Source organism: Gambusia affinis, linkage group LG03 (genome assembly GCF_019740435.1).
Source record: "Gambusia affinis linkage group LG03, SWU_Gaff_1.0, whole genome shotgun sequence".
NCBI classification, from domain to species: Eukaryota; Metazoa; Chordata; class Actinopteri; order Cyprinodontiformes; family Poeciliidae; genus Gambusia; species Gambusia affinis.
In genome coordinates this window covers 25,089,772-25,106,511 of record NC_057870.1, presented here as the reverse complement: position 1 = coordinate 25,106,511, position 16,740 = coordinate 25,089,772, and the positions used below count along the sequence as shown (strand labels likewise).

At 37.9% G+C, this 16,740-nt stretch overlaps 1 protein-coding gene across 3 annotated transcripts in view; it reads right to left on the bottom strand.

Annotated features, from left to right (window-relative positions):
- osbp2b (oxysterol binding protein 2b) overlaps positions 1–15,788 on the bottom strand; it is a 46,231-nt gene extending 30,443 nt beyond the window's left edge. The window contains exons 1-2 of one of the 3 annotated variants that reach the window (XM_044111762.1): positions 15,129–15,788; positions 6,458–6,666 (exon numbers count right to left, since the gene is read on the bottom strand). In XM_044111762.1, coding sequence (XP_043967697.1) covers positions 6,458–6,666; positions 15,129–15,286 — 367 coding nt within the window. In that variant the 5' untranslated portion in view covers positions 15,287–15,788. Of the gene's footprint in view, positions 1–3,066; positions 3,243–6,457; positions 6,667–15,128 lie in introns of those variants that run through there. The other 2 variants (XM_044111763.1, XM_044111766.1) reach the window with 2 other exon arrangements.
- Between the last annotated feature and the right edge of the window lie 952 nt (positions 15,789–16,740).

Here is a 16,740-nt window from a genome sequence, read left to right as displayed (position 1 = left end):
AGTTCACCGGGAAGACTAAAAACAAAGAAAAATAAAATAACTAAATTCTGAGGCTCCTTTGTCCTTGCTGATCAACTCACACAATGTTTAACTAATTTTTATTTTAATGATTTGCCAAATCAGCATTCTCCATTTCTAAACTTTTGCATCCTACTAATAAAGCAGAGAAGCTTTGGGGAGAAAGAGAAAAGAAAAAAATGTGTGTGTGCGTGTGTGTGTGTGCAAGCAGGGACACAATGGTGGCTTAATAATGAGCGCCGGTTCTATGCAGCATGTAGAGCTCACAGTGTAAACACTTGACCCGCAGGGAGTAATAAACCTTGTAACAGTGAAGGACAGCACAACAAAACGCGCACGACTGCAACATAGTCTGAACAAAGCTCTCCTTATGTTTACTGATGTAGCTTTTATCATTCACATAATCTGTTCTTTACTTATTTTACTATTTCCATAAAGGTGTTATTCACCATATCTATTTTAATCAGCTTGATAAAGGCTTATCAGGGCAACAAAGCAGAATAAAGCAACAGTCTGGATCAACTTCTAAACCAGAAGATGAACCAAATATTATAATCTACACCAGAACGTCTACATGTTGCAAGAATAAATCATTTATCTATTACACATACAGATAACTTTGTAACACAATAAAACAATACCTTCACTCCTATTACAGATAGCAACACTGAAGTCAGAAACCAAAACTGAAACAATAAAAAAAGTTTACAGAAATGCATGTGGCAGAAGTAATCATTGAATTTCAATAAATATTTGCAGCATAACAGAAACAAGAGCACATACCCAAAATAAGAAAACACCAAGAACAGACTGAAATGTTGGGAAAGCTGTGTCTTGGGATATTAGTGTATTAGAGAAGAGATGGCTATTCTTTCCAGACAGCAGATTCCTTGGGGAGGGGATTTTTACAGAAGAGCTCTTTCAACATGCACATTAAGGAACAGTTATTTATCTGACACTGCTTGGAAATGGAAAACCCCAGGAGGACAAGAGTAAAGACAGAAGAGGAGGAAAGTAAAAAACTATCTACACAAAAAAAAGATTGAGGTAGCTTTAAGTTCGAGAGAGATAAAGGCTCATCGGGAACATAGAGTTTAAATAGTTTCAATTGATTACAACGTGTATTTTAAGCAAAACTAAAACAGACTAAATAAACAACTAGAGATGAATTGAGGAACTGTCTGTGTGGAGACATTCAAATGTCAATTTGAGTGACTGACTGCATAGTCAGCATCACCTGAGTACAAAGCTTTTCTGATCAATGAATGCACAACACCTAAGAGATACAAGTTTGTACCATTTACCCTCTTCAGTAAAGAAATTGTTATTGTCAGAATGAGATTTAGAGTCAGCTATTTTAGTATCAGTAAGGAATTAAAAATTAAAATAGAAAAAAAATATTTTCCAATGGAGGCAAGTCAGCTATTAGTTTTGGCTGCAAGACGCGAGAGGGTCAGATGATGATCATTTCGCTTCTTTGCCATTTTGCCACAGTTTATAACGCTTTCATACCAGAGCTTTTATGGTCTGCTTTATTTGGGATTGTGTGAACAATCAAATTAACTCTAGTGCATCTGAAAATGTGGTTGTCTGTTCACATGGCAGTGAACCCTGGTGCGGTTACATTAAGGGAGTGTTGTACAAACACAGTAAAACATCAAAATCTCCCCTCGCTGCCATCTTTTTCTGTACAGCTGCATTCATTTTATGAATATAGAGCAACAATACTTTCTTTCTTGTTTTTAAAAACCTGCTTGAAATAAATAAATAAACCAACATACTAGAATGCTTGCTGCCTTATCAGCAGGTCATACTGAGCAATTTACCCTAAGTTAGCAGATGTTCTAACAGCATGCCATTGTCCAGGCTCTTTGGTCCACTTTCAAAATGGCACTGTGAAACTGACACTTTATCAAATTGGTAAGAAGTGAATTTATCTGGATTTTTCCTAGCAAATAACAGGAAAGCTGTATGTACTAATGTAAAGTTGATTTGTGTTATTAATGGGAATTGGAATCTTTTGAAAACGCTGCTGGACTGGAATAATGAGAGTCTTTCAAAAACAACGCAATGTGAACATCAGACAGTGGAAATATCACAATAAACTTCAAAATATACAGTAGTTGTCTGCATGAGCGAATCATGGACATCCACAGGAAATTACGCCGATAAAGAAAGAAAGGCAAAGTGTGGTTGAAAAACAAAAACCAGGCAAAAAAGAAATATCACCATCATCATGATTTTTGGCAGGACAACGTCTTGGAGAGCCATTAATAATCTCTGTTTGGTTTCCTTAATGTTTTCCATGTTACAAGTCTGAATCTCACTCTGAGCTCTTTGTCTCCGTCTCATCCGTTATTAAGTACTGGAGCTGAGGTAGCAAATTGTGCAATGCCAGCACACAATTTTTGTTCCAACAAAAACAAAGGCAAGCCATTGAGTACACAGCAGCAGTACAACCAATTGAAGAAGCTGATAAGAAGCACACCATCTGTCATTTCATAACATCCTCTCAGGGGCTCCAAAGGTAGCCCAGCACAGCAAGCTTCCCAAACAAACAGCAATATAAAGCAGCTGCAGGTCTATTTAGCATAGGCAAATATTGTACTAAAAAAAAAAAAAAAAAAATCTAGGAACATTTTTCAAAAAGAAACCTACTAATTTTCATCAAAGTGTTGTGAAAACTGCAATAAATAAAGTTATCAAACTGACAAAAGAGGACAGTTCCAATTGATAGAAAAACAATAAATACTACATATTTCATTTAGCTATTAGTCTCGTAAGTTTAGTTATTAAGTGGAAATATTTAAAAAATTAGGTCTAAATTTAATGTGATGTGCGTCTTGAAAAGTTAATTTTATAGATTAGCCATTTAGATTACACAGAATTTACCATTTTCACAAATAATTAACTGAAAACATCTAAAATACAATGAGACAAGTGAACAAAAACATCTATTCAGCTTTTTACAGTTTCAGGTATACACAAATGCTCAAAGCTACTCACATTTCATAGCTTAACACAAACGGAGAAAAACTGTGTACTTACTTGAGAGATTTCCCCCAGAGACTTCTGATGAAAATATAAATATTTTACGCAAGACAGGAGAGTTTGACAAAACAAATAAGAGAAACTCAGAAAGAAATGAACACGGATGGATGCAAAATGGAGCAAATGGCTTACTGAGAGAGAAGAGGGGGGAAAAAGAGGAGGCGGGAAAACCAGACAGCGAGTGTGAGAGGGCGGTGGGAAGAGAGAGGAAAAGTGGATATGTGGAAGGTTGAAAAAAAATAAAAAACAGTCAGGACAAAGAGGGAGGGGTGAGGAGTCTGTGGCGATATGATAAATGAAGTGTGCTTAAACATGAGATGTTAATAAGTTCTCTTCTCACATAGTGCTCTGATATTTCTATAGTTTCAGCACCATGGACAGTTCATTATGTTTAACAGCAAAAGGTGAATCACAGAATAGATTTAAAAAAAAAAACAGAAGGAAGATAAATCATTGTCAAAAACTGGAAATATTTTAAAAGGTACCTAACTTGATAAAGTAAGCAGCGTTAGTCTAGGGTAAAAGCAAAAAGGGTCACCAGGCTGCCATGCTGACCATACAATTAAGCTATCAAGCTGGACGCACTGGGCTCAGGTTATTTCACATCATACCTTTCCTCAGCTCTGCTGTATAGTTCTGAAATTAGTCCGAGATGGATCTTCTTTGAAGAATCAACCAATTTCTATATTTTACCACAAACAGCCATTTCTAAAACCTTCTCTGTTAGTATATAAATATGTCAATTGAAGCTATAGATGTATTTAATCGTGTCAGGCAGGCTTACAAATTCAAGTCACTAGAGGAACAAGTTATTTCAAGGACTGTGATCCCACTTCACATGCAGGCGCAAAAACATGGCACGCATAGGAGGTCAAGTCAAAGTGAGGGGAAACACTGCCCCCTGCTGAGCTGAAGCTTTATGGTTTAGATCATGTTCAAATAAGTGAGTACATGGATCAAACTATTCCTAATTATGAAAACGCTAATGACAGACTTACAGACGGCATCTTTTCTAACAAAATTAGATGACTGCCTAATCAACAAATCAAATGACAGGTGCAACAAAAATATTGAATACAAATGTGGAATACAAGGGATTGAAAACTGCAGCACATCATAAGACAGAACACAGCTAAAACATTAAAATATACCACATGGTGGCAATGAAACAACAAGCCTTGTAATGGATATCAATGTCTACCTTTAGCTCCCTCCTGACATCTATCCGCAGTTTACACTCTGCTCACCTGAGGAAATCGATATGAGCTCTTAGTTCCGAAAACAGAGAAGCAAGGGTAGGTTAATGAATGCTGACATTCTGGTGCTGATCCATGTCCAACACCACAAACAAAGAAAAAGATGGGCCGACAGAATCTGAACACACACTTGTTTAGTAATTCATTTTGGTGTTAAAGCTATACTTCAGTGGCTTTCTGCATGGACACTCTACACAGACACTACACATTCTATGTAAGCAGTGAAACAAAAGGAAGTAAGGAAAAAGCACAAAGACCTGTGTACAATCTTTCCTCACTGACTCATACCTTATGCAGCACAATTGCAAAAGTATTCACACCTCTTAAACCTTTCCACACATCCATTGTTATATCCAAAAACTTTACGCAGATGACCAACACAAAGCGGCATAGAAGATAAAAATTACATGGTTTTCAACATTTATTTTACATATTAAAATAATCTTTTTATTCTATTAGAAACATATCAGACAGCAAGAAAGAAGACAGAAACAAATCAAATCAACTTCATGAATGTTTATACCTACACCGGCTGGAAGAAAAACATTTTTAAAGAAGTTACTAAAGAGCACAAAGGACAAAAGTAAATAAGCATTTTAAAATAAGAAAATACCATAAACAATACCAGCCATTTACATTTCTTCCTCTGATTAAAACTTTCCTTTTCAGAAGTGCTTCATTTCAAACTGTAGCCAGCTTGTTCATTTGGGCGTTCCTGATAATAATCTCACTGACTGATGCTCTGACAACCAAATGGTATCCTTGGTTTAAGCATATTTGATGTTAATTATTATGTAATTGAGCTTGTTTTATGACCTTCCATTGTAACCAACTTTAGTTAATTAACTACTTGCACAGTGACATACTAGAGAAAACCATCCTGTGACAAATATTAAAATAAGCAGTGAACTGTGAAACTACCCAAAACTAACACATAAATTTACAATGACGCACTAAATGAATGCAGTCAATCAATAGCCTAACCTTTTTAAATATACCAGCATTCCTCTGCAGCATACGTGGGTGAGCTTAAAAAGCACTCACATTCTTGTTCAGTCTATATTTAGTGATCTGACTTTCACACAGAGGCCAGAAGAATATATAATCTGTCTCACTTTCTGCAGAACCTTTTTACTGTAGACTAAATCCGACTCTGAGTTGATGCTGTGGTAAAGTGAGAGGAAACAAAAACACCCAGACTTTTCCCACAGCCTTTGACCAAAGAACTTCAAGCCTAAATAACAATAGGTCCTCTTGGAAAGGGGATTGACTGAATGGAAGCTCAGTTCTCCCGGTGGCATTAGCATACTCCAGTTTGTTTTTCCAGTTTGGTTGTGGAGTCACAGCTGCCCTCTTGTGGCTCACAATGGAACATGAATAACATTAAACAAAACAGGCACAGTAAAACTAAGAACTGGATTGAATACCAAAAAGCAGAGGACATGGCTGATTGCAGAAGGTAAATGAAATGTATCCATATACAATGCCCAGCAAAAATATTCATACGACCAAAATTTCCATGTGCATACTTCAATGCTCAAACTTGGCAGGAGGAGCTTCTGTATACATTGTTTTTCAGGGGACTACATTCCTTATATATTGTCTAACCCTACGCTGAACTGAATTTAGGTGTGGGCTTTGACTGAACCATTTTAACACATAAATATGCATTAATTCAAACCAATCTGCTGGAGCTCTGGCTGCATGTTTAGGCAAGAAGGTCCAGGATTCGAGTCCTGGCCTGGGGATTTTCGTTTGTATGTTCTCTCTATCCATGCACAGAATCTCTCTGGGTACTCCAGCTTCCTCTCAATATTGAATACTCTAATTTTCCCTCAGCTATTCGTGTGTTTCTGTATGGTTTTCTGTCCTGTGTGTCTGTGTTGCCCTAAGATGGACTAGCAACCTGTTCCCTGATCACTGGAGATAGGCACCACCCTGCAAGGATGAGCAGGTGTAGCAACTGGATGGATGGATGGATGGATGGATTACAAAAGGCTTGGAAGCTGATCTATCCTAATGTGTTCATAGTTCAAACATACCTGTACACACATTTGTATTTTCAACTGTTGATTTGGGAGGGGAAAATAATCAGTATTGACTTGAATTTAAAAGTAGCTGCTGCTCCTTACCAGACTGATCATTCATCATGCGGATGGCTTTAGCTTTAGCCAACTCCAGCGCAGTAACCCATCTCTGCCGCTCTACTTCAGTGCTCGCCTTCAGGTGGTATGTGCGACCGCCGCTGCTCAACACAATGTTGCAGGCGTCCTCTGTGTCGATGTGTGCTGTGGCCAAGTTTATAGTTCCTCGACATGTATGCGCCATCTCTGCCTGTGTCCTAAAAAAAAAATAATTAATAAAGGGTATGAGGTAAATCAAAACATACAACACAGATGGGCACACTGGTCATGAGTATGAATGAGGAGGGAACAGAATTTCAATTTCAGTCTTTCAATCCAAAAAGGCTGGAAATTCAGCTGGCATTCCTACTGCTACAAGCAGAACAAGAGAGAGCAACTGAAAGCAAAGCAACAGTAAAACACTGAGGCGCTTCACTGAAGTAGAAGTGAGTAAATGCGCACATTGTGAATAGTAAACTTGCATTAGTTTATTTTAAACAACTTTTATTATTATTTGCACCGGCTCTCCCTCCTGCTGGTGAATTGTGGGTATCTGGATATCCTCATGACACCAACTGTGTGCAGTCAGAGGGGCTTTCAAGTCTACATAACAAGACCATTGTGCAACTTAAAACAAGTGAACAGTAACAGAGAGGCAGAATCATAGCAGAATGTTTTAAAAAAAAAAAAAAAAGATCAGAACAAAGTAATCAATAGCAACGCCAATTGTTTGCCCATGCTGCACCAAAACTGATATTTTACCACTGGGACGCACCATCATGTTTCTTGGAAAGAATATTCTCACATTTTAAAATGCAGACCGTTTTTGTAAATTAACAACATAAACATGAAAGTCCTGGAACTAACTGGTACTTGAGTCTACAAATAATTCACTGCAGGAGTAGTAAAAACCAGATTCTGTGAACATACTTGATGTTAAACTCCATCTAAAAGCACCAGCAGGTCTAAATGAGATGGAAAAATGCCACAGCCTTATTCTTATTTTACGATGTTCTGAGGCAATGTGGAATTGAGTCCTGTGGCCTGGCAAATCAAAATTTGCGACAGTATATGGTTATTAAAGCCTCATAAGGAAAGAGACCATCTGGCTTGCCATCAACACACAGTTATTAAAAAAAACCACCAGCATCTGTGATGGTATGAAGGTGGATTCGTCCACATGGCAAATGAGATCTGCACATCTCTGACATCAATAGAGGAACAGAAAAGACATGAACATTTCCCTTTTGTTAATAAATTAATTAATATTTGTGAAATTATCAACATTTCTCAAAGATCTTAGTAAGCAATTCGACAGACAGTGGAAACATCCTTTTTTGATCTGAAAACAAAGTTTTAGATCAGGAGGCTGCATAGTCTCACCATAACTAAATCCCCAAATATCAAAATGAGCAGCTTTTTAAAATATCAAGTAATGATATGGCTGGTTTTAGTTGTTAAAACTGCATTTGTTTATTAATTTTATCTTTAACCAAGAGATTAATATCTTTTCTTTCTGTCTTTGAACAGAATTTACACTCCTATTATATTAATATTGCACTGACTTTAGTTTTTTGTTTATTCTTTTTTATGTAAATAGGCTACAAATTATGATATTTTTTGGTTATGTTTTTTTTTAATATTCATCAATAAAAAAAAGAAAATAAAATTTTCATCCATTGTATTTTTCTGTGTTCTAAATCCCAAAAAATATAAACAAAAGTAAAATTGATTATTTAATAAAAAAAATACACTTATACAGTACAAAGAGCTGAAGCAGTTATACATGTTATAAAAAAACTCCTCTTTTACAACCGGTCGTAAACAACAGACTGCAGTCAAATGGCTACCACATGAGTTCATTTTTATTCATTTTCTTCAAATTCAGATATTTTGCCTTTTGATCATGTTCACAGGTCTTTATTACATTAAAACCAATAAATTCAATTTAAAACCAACTCACTGAATCAACATGGAGTCTTTTGCAACAACTTATAGTGAGCCTGGTTCTGCCAGATGTTTCTACCTGTTAATAGGAAGTTATTCCTCTCCACTATCACCATGTGCTTGCTAAGGAAGAGGTATCACTGCAATGACTTAATGCAACTGGCTCAATTTCCATAGACAGACACCTTCTAACCAGTTCATCTGACCAAGAGACTGATTGTTTCAGGATTGTAATTTGGACTAAATTGATCTCGATGTAATTTCATCTTAATGGGGCAATATCATTAGATTGTATTGTTATGAACTGGATTGGTCTGCACCGAATAAGAAGTTCCTTTTAACTGCATATGAATAAGACCTGTTAGTGCCCTGAAAGGACCATTGTACTAGTTTGGTGAACTGATACTGAATTGAACCAAATATAGATGTTGCTGCACCAATTATTTTTTTTAGATCAGGAAGCAAGACGGTTGAGAAACAAAAAGGCATGAGCTTCACAGGTTTGCAGGTTCATACGCTCAAAAACAGCCTTTTAAAGCATGCAGCCATGCCATCAAACTCTTTAAGTTCTCTTTCTCACAAGAAAAATGTCAATCTCCTTAATAAGGTAGCCGCTGCCTCACCGAGTCAAAGGTTTAGAGTGTATTTATAAATTCTGCCAGGCAGCGGCTTCCCTAAAGTCAAGTCTTGTTATCATGCCAAGCGAGAACAAGCGCTTCAGTGTACCATTCCTCTGCTGGCACTTGGTGCACATCAGTTCTGCAGACAAACACTGCACTGGGGCCATGCGAAGCAGAACAGAAAGCGGGCCGGGCAGGGATCCTCAACAGTCCAGTTTGTGGTTTCACCCGGCCGAGCTCAGCTGTAAAGTTCTGCACGTTAAGTGGGTCAGAAACAGAATGTGTTGCTGATGAGTAAGATGAGACGCATGCTGATCGCTGCTGCCCTGTGGGGAGGCTAGGCCATGCAAAGGCCATGAAACTACACAGTCAACAAAAAAGCTGGGAAACAGAGATAAGGACCACAGGAGCGCTAAGGCACTAGTTGGATGAGGAAGGGGAGGAAAAAGAAAAAGTAGAGCTCAGGGGTGAGGGGGGAGTTCCAGAATGTGCTGCATCAGGAGAGCATCGATGTGCTTTACCTGTCCATCCCCTGTGCACACATCCTCATAAAACATAAATCCACCGATCTGGAGCATGTAATGACAGAACAAAAACCAGTGAACAACACAGGACACACGGCCATGAGCATGAAAACACAGACGAGAAGAGAAAATGTGACGAAGTACCCGAAGCTTGAAACCATAGGTCAGTTTTATTGTGGCTGTAGGCTATAATTTAACAAGACATGGACGAAAATGTCAAAGAACCACTTGATAACATGCTGAAAGTAAAAAACAAATACGAAACTTAGAAAAGAGAGCAGTGATGCTCCATTTTGGACAGCTTGGCATGAGCTGACAAGTTAGGTATGTGGCCACTGGCCCTGCTGCCACGTAAAAACACTAAGACAGGTACCCAAACAGAGACAGTGTAGCATGCACATCCTGTCGCCTGGTGCTAAAAGCAATGAATAGCCCATTAACAAGATTAGATCACAGCAACAATATTGCTTGCTGCAGTCACTCCAGATAAAACGCCTGTCCGACAGACGGGATTCAGGCCAAGATCAAACCTTCAGCTGGGCCCGAGGTCGCCTTGCTCAACAATCTGCCTCCTCCTCCCCCCGTATCCCGAATGAGCAAGCAGTAACACCATAACCTGACTCTCTAAAAAGGACCCAGGCAGCAGTGAACACCCGATAAGCACTTAAACTTATACGATCTGGTTTCTCTCCAGGTACTGGAGCAAAACAGAGACAGACCAGACTGCTATGAAAGACAAGACAAGGTGGTGTGATACTGCAGCTCCAGTAGCACCCAAAGTTTTAATGTCCTGTAATCCTCCCTAAGTCAGAGCTGGATTTACATTAAGAGGTTACTAAATTGTGCAAAGAGTAGTAAATCTGGGAGCAAAGTCACTTAAGAAATTAAAAAAATGAAGATGTTCCAGGAAAGAAGAAGATCTTGTCATACGTCTTCTTCAGCACAACGAGGCTCTTTATGTGAATTGAACTAAAAGGAGTCATGACACAAAGCTGATGTGGAGGAAAGAATTACCAGGCTGGCGGTTTCTGGAGCCAAAGTAATGGAGCAGTCAATACCGAATGCGATTCAAAATCGCTGTTCAACTCATTACACTTTAGCTCGCTCAACTGCTGAGTGTGTCAACCCATTCATAGACTCAAAGCATTGATTGGAGCTGCAGGTTAAAGAGCCAAGCCAGAGCTTTTAAAAAAAAAAAAAAAAAAAAACAGGCTGCAGGAGATAAAGTGATTTCTTAAGGCACTGACAGAATTTCAAAAGGTGTGTAACTCACTATTAAATTATTAGAAATCTAGGGACTTCTTTAAAATAAGACAAATACCAAACACAGTCAATTATACAAATTATGCGTAAAACTTTACTATCACAAGTACAGAACATGGTGGTGGCAGCATCATCCTGGGACATGCTTTCCTTCAGCAGGGACTGGGAAGATGGTCCTTCCAGCAGGACAACAACCCTAAACATACAGCCGGAGCTACAATGCAAAAGTGTAAATTAAAGTATGGTTATGTGCTAGAATGGTCCATTCAAAGCCCAGACCTAAATCCAACAGTGAGTCTGTGGCAACTGGAAAGCAAGAGGTTAAATGATGCTCTTTATCCCATCTGACTGAGCAAAGATTTTAGTTTCCAGTTGTGCAAACCTGGCACATACAAAACTTGAAGACTTGCAGCTGTAATTTTAGCCAAAATGAATCTATAAATAATTGGCATTTGAGTGTCAAAAAAAGTTTTATATGCTTAATTTTTCAATTCATTAAAAGGTTTTAAAAAATGTGTCATTAACTTGCCACTTCACAGTTATACAATATTTTATGTTTGGCTATTGCATAAAATACATGGAACCCTGTAAAAATGAAAAGGTTTATCAAATATGAAAACCTGTGTGAATACTTTTGACTTCTTAGTTTATCTTCTAGTTATCCGAGAAGCATCTTAACTAATAACAAGCTCAAACTGTTGACTGATGCCTAAAATCAATTATGAAGCTAAAACATCTCAGGTTTGGGTGGTTTTACATAAACAGATTTCTCCTTCGCTGAACATCAGTTAGTTTTTCTCCTCTGTCAGGAATCTTTCTTGGTTAAACTGAGAGCATCCTGGCTGCTTTCTACTGAAGGTTTTTTACACAACCAACCCTTGTGTTTTTGAACAAGGGCAGCTTGTAAAACATCTCAAAAATTAAAAGTTCCATCTCTATTTTTATCCCAAATTAGTCCTTTCTCTTAGTCTAATAAAATGACAAATAGAGAACATGTACAGAAAAAAGGGTACACGTGGGAAGCAACACATTTATGACATTTATGACATACGATGAAAGCACATTAATTAACATGTTGTCACGTTTGTCTCTGCTCCTTTTTACTCCAGTGACAGACAGTCAGGAAGCTCACAGAGAGGCAAACAAAGCCCAGAGTCAGACACACACACAATGAGGCCGTTCCAGGAAGACTTTGGCGGAGAGAACAACTTGTACGCCTCAGTGCGTCTGTGCTCAGATGTCGACAGGTTAGCTTTCCTTCAGCAGGGTCGGTCATCGTATAACATAATGGACTATTAATGCTGAGCAAGGCAACAGGTGTCTTTCATTTCGCCGCAGCTACAGGCAGGAGACTTGGGCTGTGCAACTGCTCCACCAAATAACATGACAACAAAAAGGCAGGTGGAAATACTTGGAATGGAATCAAATGAAGAGGGTTTAAATATACAGCTGCAAGAACAAATAGGTAGACAGCATTTCCTGTTTAACAGAATGACACTGTAAAACACCATAAACAACTGCAGCACCTGACTTTTGAAGAAAAACTTATTCTGAATGTGTTCGTGTATTTTGTGTTAATTTATCACCAAGGTTCCAGCACAAATGCCAGTTTTTAGGGATTTCCATTTCAAAACTTCCCAGTCACAGCTTTAATTAACAGAACAAGGTTTCCTCCACTGAGCTGCTTCTTCCTTCTGCTAGGAATCAGTTAATTAGGGAACTGGATGAAGCAGGACAACAACTGTTGCAGATAATGTTTCTCCTTCTCATTCAGGGTTGTACATTTCATATGATTTAAACCTGTGGCTAGTAATTAAAGTGCACCTCAGTTGTAAAATCTAAGTGCTACAATACTTTAGAACAAACAACAGGGTGAGAAGCAACCAAGTGGTACAATGTATATAAAAATCAAGTATATATCAAAAGTTAGCATATTTAAGATATTGACAGCTGCGAATGAAAAAATCTTCTGTCTCTAATGTGAAAGTTATTTTCACGTGTAGGTTGTACATTAACCTGATGATTTTAACAGTTGTCCTATTAAAGTAAATTTTAACAAGACAAACAGGAGTCTTTTGTGCTGAATAGGCACTTGACCCTCTTGGATGTCACATAAATTCTCATCTCTTTTTTTCCATGTCTAAGCAACATTTAACTACTAACATCCATGCCTGCAGAAACATGACTCTCTCACCACAGAGTCACAGGTGTGTCTTTAGTATAGGTGATGTTAGGTAAGAAGAAGCAGCTGTTAGAATGGGGTGAAGGCAGAATGATGATACCAGCAACATAAAGTCATGTATCTTATTACATTGAGACAATGCAGCAGCTACTCTCAGTTAAGTGAGGTGGCACAATAAATGAACGAAAGCTTAAAAGTAACATGGCTCTACAAATATGTAAAAATATAAATAAATCAATTAAACTTTTTCCATTTTCCGGTTATTATGAAAATCTGACCTGGATAACGTTGAACAAATGTTAATTTTTTTTAATTGAACTGAGTTGAATGATGTCATTTTAAATAAGTACTTAAATAAACCGCTGTCACTCATTAACACTTATGCAAAAGCACAAGCGGTTTTGCTTTATCATGATCAAAGATAATTTATTTAAAGCAAAAAAGCAACAATTATTAAGCTAAATTAATGTTTACTATAACTATGACATTATTATGTCGCTATTTGTACTTTGATACATAAACTATAAATGCATGCAAAATTCTGTAGTGTTTTGCATACTATGCAAAATATCTTACCTTTAGTTTAAGCTATTCTCATCTTAACAGAGATACAAAATATGCAGCTGAATATAAGTGTGCACATCAGATTAGAAGGAGGTTGCACTCTCCAACCTTTCCTATTCTCCAAAGTATCAAACTGTGGTCACTCCAGCACTTTCTCTGGCATCTCATTAAAATGGTATTAACTTTATAATACATATTTTTTGTTATACCTTGACACCAGAACCCACCTGATGCCTCGTAGGCTCTTCTTTTATAATATTCATTAAAACTTTTTATTAACTTCTGCCTTCTTGGCAGTCTTGTTTCCATCTAACAGGACGTTCTAGGTGAATCATATGTGTTATGTTTCAGTTTGATCTCTTTCTATATGTTTTTCATTTATCAATAAGCACACTTTTGTTTTTTTATTTCAGTTGTTTAATTAAATCCAGCAGGGAGAATTAAAATAAATCTGACCCTTTCTACTAAAGTAAGCTAAATTCAGAAACAAAAAGGACAATTTTGCAGTCAATTCTTAGTAGTTGACAAATGAAGTTAATGCGACCTAAATGCAAGAAAGTCATATTTCAAACAGGATGAGAGTAGCTTTTCCCAGCAGGTGTCCAGCAACAGGTGGGAAGGGGAAGCATGTCTTTATTTTTTGCTTTTGTTATATTTTTATGCTTATGTGAAACTATTAGCTTCTAACTTGTAAAAGTGCCTTCTTGGCCAAGTCTAACTTTAAAAACCTGTTAATCTCAATGGATTTCTTGATTGAATGAAGAATAAATACAAAAACATTTTGTAAAGCTGAGCTTTTAAAATATTATCTTGGATTTGTTTTAAAATATCTTTATAATGTAAATTTTGTCCTTTGAGTTGCACATTAATATTTATCTCTGTATATACTGAAATCATATCAGTCTTGTCCAGCAACAGGTGGGAAGTGGTTTTATCTCTGCCCCACGTTTATTTAACAAGCAACACATCTACTTCCTAAATTGTGTGAATTACGGTACAGGGAATTCAAACAAATTTGAATTTCCCTTTTAATGTTAGAAAAATTTAGTGACAGTAAAATAAAAATAAATACATAAAAATCAGGTCCAAATTAATCTTAGCAAAATCAAAAAATATATATATTAAACTTAAATTTAATATGATGTAACAATAATATCTGAGAGGGGCCGTGTAGTAGTGTAGAATGTTATCTAAAAAAATTTATTTAAAAAGTTATTTTCAGTGCTCTTGACAGCTCAGGACAGGGGGCTAGTGGGTTAGCTTGGTTTGCTAACGACTGTATCTATGGTAACCTTATTTTTTCTGACATTAATATTATCTTAGGAAACATGCTGCTATAGATATACATGTCTCTCCTTGTCTGTGTTTTGGGTCATCCACAGCCTACATACATTCAGCCAAAGAGAAAACACTACGCCCTCGGTCAGCTGGAAGTAAACAGACTGCCCGTTTGACAGCTAGCTTTAGCCCGCCGCTAGCCAGCTGAGCGAGCCAGCTGTCATGATGCGCCGACAGAAATATGACACTCTGAGTGCGTTCACATCCAGCACTCCAACAACACACAAAAATAAATATATTACCTGTAGTAGGAAAGTAGGCCATTGCTAAGGACGAACCATCGCCGTTGGTACCCTTTCAGATAGTTAGTCCATTTAAAGAGCCAGCCTTTGTAGGTGTCCGACCCCGGAGCTGGGGCCGCGGTGGAGGTGGATGCCGAGCCCTTCCCTTGCTCGCTCATCCTCGGCTCCGCCGTACGCCGAAGAGGCGCAGGTTGATAAACCGGACCGAACCGGGGAGGGGGCAGCGGAGACAGGGACACTACGCCACTGCGGCTGTCGGGGAGAGGACGTCCTCGCAGACGGGGAGGAGGGTTCGGTCTACGGCGAGAGCAACCACCCTGGACCCCTTTCACATGACTCCGGAGAAAGGACGAGAAGTGATGCCAAGACACTTTGCTGATGCAGACAGCTGCGGATTCAGGACACAGAGCTTAACAGAGAGGAAATTCCCTACAAGCTCTCCCTGTAACCGGTTGCAGCTATAACCAAAAGAGCAGTTATCGCCATGGCGACTGATCCAAGCTGTTTGAGGCAGCGTTTCTGAGAGGGAGCGACCGCTGGTGTTCGCTGCCCGAGCCCCGGCGCCTGAATGGGAGAGACAGCTCGGTGAGGTCCAGTCTATGATTCAGAGCTGCACCACGTGACGGTGCATCTACACATTCTTAAACATTTGACATGCGTGGGGATTCTGATTCCTAACCTCAAGTCGGTCAGGTGACCACGCAGATGTATTTCTGAAGACATTGCAGGGCGCCATACAGGGGAAAGTACTGTTTGTGTCTGTACTAAATATAATGAAGGTTTCACTGTCATTAAAAGTTAATTATTAATTATATCAGTTATCAGCATTTGGTCTTCTGCCATTTGTCATTTGAATACAGTGCAAAGGTGATGGTGCACATTTATTCCGTCTTATTAACATACTGTTAATACGTTTACGTACACTCATCCTGGACATACAAATCATAATCATAATTTATGCCTTTGAACCATTCTTTCTGCTGGAAATATTATACAACACTTCAGCTTCTCAAAAGAATAAAAAAAAATGAGCACAAGTTGAAGTTATTTTTTTATTAAAAGAAAAAAATATACATATTAATAAAAAAAAAAATATGCACAGGAACGTGTTTACACTCTTAGCAAGGTGTACCCTAACTTCGTGATTTCTACAGAGACAAGATTCTGGCTGGTTACAGGAGGCTCAGTAGAAGCATTGGTCCTTTTAGAACCCCCAGCTATCTGACCATAAAGTTTCCGTTTGATGAAGACATTCAAAAAGTTCAGGATCAACCATACACTGGAAGATGGAGTAAAATCTTTACACTAACAACTTTTGCTTGTTTGTTTTATTCTCCTTTTAAACAGCTATTTGAATTACTCTGTCGCTGAAATTGTGCTCTACAAATAAACTGCCTTGGCTTCCCTCTTGTCTTATTATAAATCCAAAAAGCCTGGTTTGTATTCATCAATTAAAAAACATTTTTCATCTGATTTATCAATAGTGAAGGAACTTATTTGGACCAGACCTTCATAATGCAGCATAGAAAGCACATAAATGCTGCATAAGTTATGCTGAAAAATGAGAAAATGAGAACTTAATTAATATGTTGCAAAGACTTTAATAAAAAAA